The sequence below is a fragment of the Phyllostomus hastatus genome, unplaced genomic scaffold (genome assembly GCF_019186645.2).
Source record: "Phyllostomus hastatus isolate PE091 unplaced genomic scaffold, TTU_PhHast_1.1 phas_scaffold_55, whole genome shotgun sequence".
NCBI lineage: Eukaryota > Metazoa > Chordata > Mammalia > Chiroptera > Phyllostomidae > Phyllostomus > Phyllostomus hastatus.
In genome coordinates this window covers 6,638,281-6,639,890 of record NW_025334035.1, presented here as the reverse complement: position 1 = coordinate 6,639,890, position 1,610 = coordinate 6,638,281, and the positions used below count along the sequence as shown (strand labels likewise).

General features: G+C 49.9%; 1 protein-coding gene across 1 annotated transcript; it reads left to right on the top strand.

Moving 5' to 3' along the window:
- Positions 1–614: 614 nt before the first annotated feature.
- Positions 615–1,215, top strand: PIRT (phosphoinositide interacting regulator of transient receptor potential channels). Its single transcript, XM_045824633.1, has one exon. The coding sequence runs from the start codon at positions 691–693 to the stop codon at positions 1,096–1,098; it is 408 nt and encodes a 135-aa protein (XP_045680589.1). The 5' UTR covers positions 615–690; the 3' UTR covers positions 1,099–1,215.
- The last annotated feature ends 395 nt before the right edge of the window (positions 1,216–1,610 follow it).

Below are 1,610 nucleotides of genomic sequence, written 5' to 3'. Positions count from 1 at the left end.
AATGGCTTCGCTTCCCTGAGCCTTCGCTTTCTCCTCTGTGAAGTAGGATGAATGCTTAACTCACAGGGGTATTGTGAGGTTCAAATCTGATGAAAGGAGTGTTTAGTGCCGTGCCTGGCACACAGCAGACACACACTCACACGGGATTATGTAGTAGGTACTACTCTAATGGACAATGACACAATTTATGGAGTGCTTGCAATATGTTAGATATTGTTCCAATGCATCACATGTCTTAATTCATTGAACCCTTTTGAAAACCCCGTAAGTAGTGGTATTACCCCATTTTATAGATAAGAAAACTGAGGCACAGGGACATTAAGTAATTCACTGAAGATCACAGAACTAGAAAGTGATTGAGTCGGAAGATGCCAGTGAACAAACTGTTGATTTTGATTACTTAATGGGCATCATGGTATCCTGTTTCAAATACTAGAAGCAGTTGATTAGAATGCGATAGTATTTATCTCTCACAAGAAAACAACAAAGTGGCTTGAGTGGTTTCTTTTTTATGTGGGTCTCATCTGATTTTCCTTCTGACTTCAGCACCAAAACCCTGAATAACCCTCCACTGAGTGCCGGCTAGAGACGGATGCTGGGAGCAGGAAGGGGACGTGAGGAACCCTTTGGCTTGGCTCTTGCTCCTAACTGTTGCGAGTCCCGGGTGTTGGGTCCTGAGGAGCTGTGACGATGGAGGCTATCCCCAAAGCCCCGGACGTTGATGAGAAGTCTCCAGAATCCAAGGACCTGCTGCCCAGCCAGACTGCCAGCTCCCTGTGCATAAGCTCCCGAAGTGAGTCCGTCTGGACCACCGCCCCCAGGAGTAAGTGGGAGATATACCGCAAGCCCATCGTCACCATGTCTGTGGGGGGCGCCATCCTCCTCTTTGGTGTGGTCATCACCTGCTTGGCCTATACCCTGAAACTGGTTGAAAAGTACCTGACAGCCCTTAAGATGATAGGGCCTGCCTTCCTGTCCCTGGGACTCATGATGCTGGTGTGCGGGCTGGTGTGGGTGCCCATCATCAAAAAGAAACAGAAGCAGAGACAGAAGTCTATGTTCTTCCAGAGCCTCAAGTCCTTCTTCTTAAATCGCTGATGATGACCTCCCCTTCTGTCCTCCCTATCACCTCGCCACCTCCACCCGGAGAAGGAGGTCTGACGACCAACATCCAACACCGCATCTCCTTGGTGGTGGGCTTTGCCATAAAAATAATCCAGGAGACTGCCCTCCTGGATCTGGGGGAAAGAGAGCTCAGGGCTCCCCTTCTGTATAGCTGGGACATATTGCTGGACGAATCTCATTCAGTGTCTGTTATTACTGAGACTTCCCTTGGACCCTGCCTGCCGCCATCCCTTTCACGGCCCGCACGCCCTGCCATTCATTCAGGAGTCACTTATCTAGCTCTCTCTGCCACGTGCTATGCATGATGGGAAATTCCTGGGATGGGCTGTGCTCCAAGGAGAACCTCAGTTTATGCATCTGAGTGCCTGAGCTGGATTCCACATTTGCATCCTCCTAGAACCAAACTGACCAACAGGAATGGTCCTTCACAAAGGGGAGGGAGGGCTAGCTCCCAACCCCTAGGTTTGCCAGCCCAGCTTCCTTCA